Here is a 1,607-nt window from a genome sequence, read left to right on the forward strand (position 1 = left end):
CATATGAAGAAGCATAGACAGTTCTTTATTCCCATCACAGTTTTTCTCATTACCTCTTCAGCATTTTGGTAGTTATGAATTTCTTTATTACATTTATTATCATTAAAATCCCATGCAGAGTATGGAACAGCTGGGAATTCCCTGTTATTAGCATTGTAGTAACTTCAGCAGGTACTGCTTGTTCCTGCACCACCGCCAGAGCCACACATGTGATTAATGACAGCATCCACATAAATACGGACCTAGAAAAGAAAAACGCATTCTTAAGTTGGGTCAGAAATCTACAGTGTCATTACAATCTCACAGCAAATCTATAAAACATTTAAGTTACTGCTTTGTAGATTCTCTTTAAAAAGGTGAGTCAAGTGTAAAAGGAAACTACTATGGAATAAGACCAATAATGGTCATATTAAGTGGAAAAGAATATAGAGCATTTAAGGAGAGAGAAACAGAAACTACCATAACTACAAACAAAAGATCAATCTTTGAGGAAGTAGGGCATGGTATAAGTTTAATAGACTATAGTGTTTGACATTTTACAAGGTCACGAGGAGAAAGAGCTTAACTTAAACTGTACTAAGTGGCAGAAGACCAGAGAGAAAGGACATGTCTTTTCAGTATAAGTAGATATTTACCATCAAAAATAATGATGAGTAAGCAAACCTAAAAATTTGGGTTAGAAAAAGAAATCACATAAAATGACTTAATCCTCTCATGTGGAACAAATTCCCATGGGAAATTTTAGTTGTTATTAATTTTAAATGTCAATATTTTGCTTTATGAGAACAATTGTTCCAACTTTAAATGCTGTATATTCAAGAATTTCAAAAAGTAACAAGAAAGAACTGTATTTTCAGTATTAAGTAACAAGTTAGGAAAAATTTTAGATACTTAATATCTGTTCAATCAGAAAGAACTAGAAACAAAAGAGAAATATTTTCATATACAATAATTTTAAAGAAAATGTTTCTTCACTTACACCAACATTGTTGCACCTCGTCACCATGTCTCTGAACTCATCTTCATTTCCAGATCTTGTACAAATTTTGTAGCTGATTGGTTGGTATCTTTCCCACCAAGGTCTTGATGGATTATGAACTACAATATTTTCATTGGGTGGAGAGACCTTCAAATAAATATTACAATTAGTACAATATTATAACTTACTTTACATAACTTAATCTTGTAGAAACCTGTCACTAATCCAACATTACTTCTTATCCTGTAAACATGCATTTCTGTTGATTAACAATCATCTGAAATTATAGAAGAGTATTGCTGAGATACCCCTGAGAGTTATAAAAATGACAACAACAACAACCAAACTGCATGGTATTGGTACAGAGATAGGCATGAAGCTCAAGAAGACCCAGAAAAGAACCCACACACATGTAGTCACTTGATCTTTGACAAAGGAGCTAAAACCATCTAGTCGAAAAGACAGCATTTTCAACAAATGGTGCTGGCTCAACTGTCAGTTAGCATGAAGGAGAATGCAAATCAACCCATTCTTATCTCCTTGTACAAAGCTCAAGTCCAAGTGGATCAAGGACCTCCACATAAAACCAGATTCACTGAAACTAATAGAAAAGAAAGTGGGTAAGAGC

The 1,607-nt window shown here is 33.6% G+C and overlaps 1 protein-coding gene across 1 annotated transcript in view; it reads right to left on the reverse strand.

Annotated features, from left to right (window-relative positions):
• LOC110320867 (pancreatic alpha-amylase-like) overlaps positions 1-1,607 on the reverse strand; it is a 17,663-nt gene that overhangs the window by 8,243 nt on the left and 7,813 nt on the right. Inside the window, 2 exon segments of the mRNA XM_021196963.1 lie at positions 54-242; positions 980-1,126. Coding sequence (XP_021052622.1) covers positions 54-242; positions 980-1,126 — 336 coding nt within the window.

This window comes from Mus pahari, chromosome 4, assembly GCF_900095145.1.
Source record: "Mus pahari chromosome 4, PAHARI_EIJ_v1.1, whole genome shotgun sequence".
NCBI classification, from domain to species: domain Eukaryota; kingdom Metazoa; phylum Chordata; class Mammalia; order Rodentia; family Muridae; genus Mus; species Mus pahari.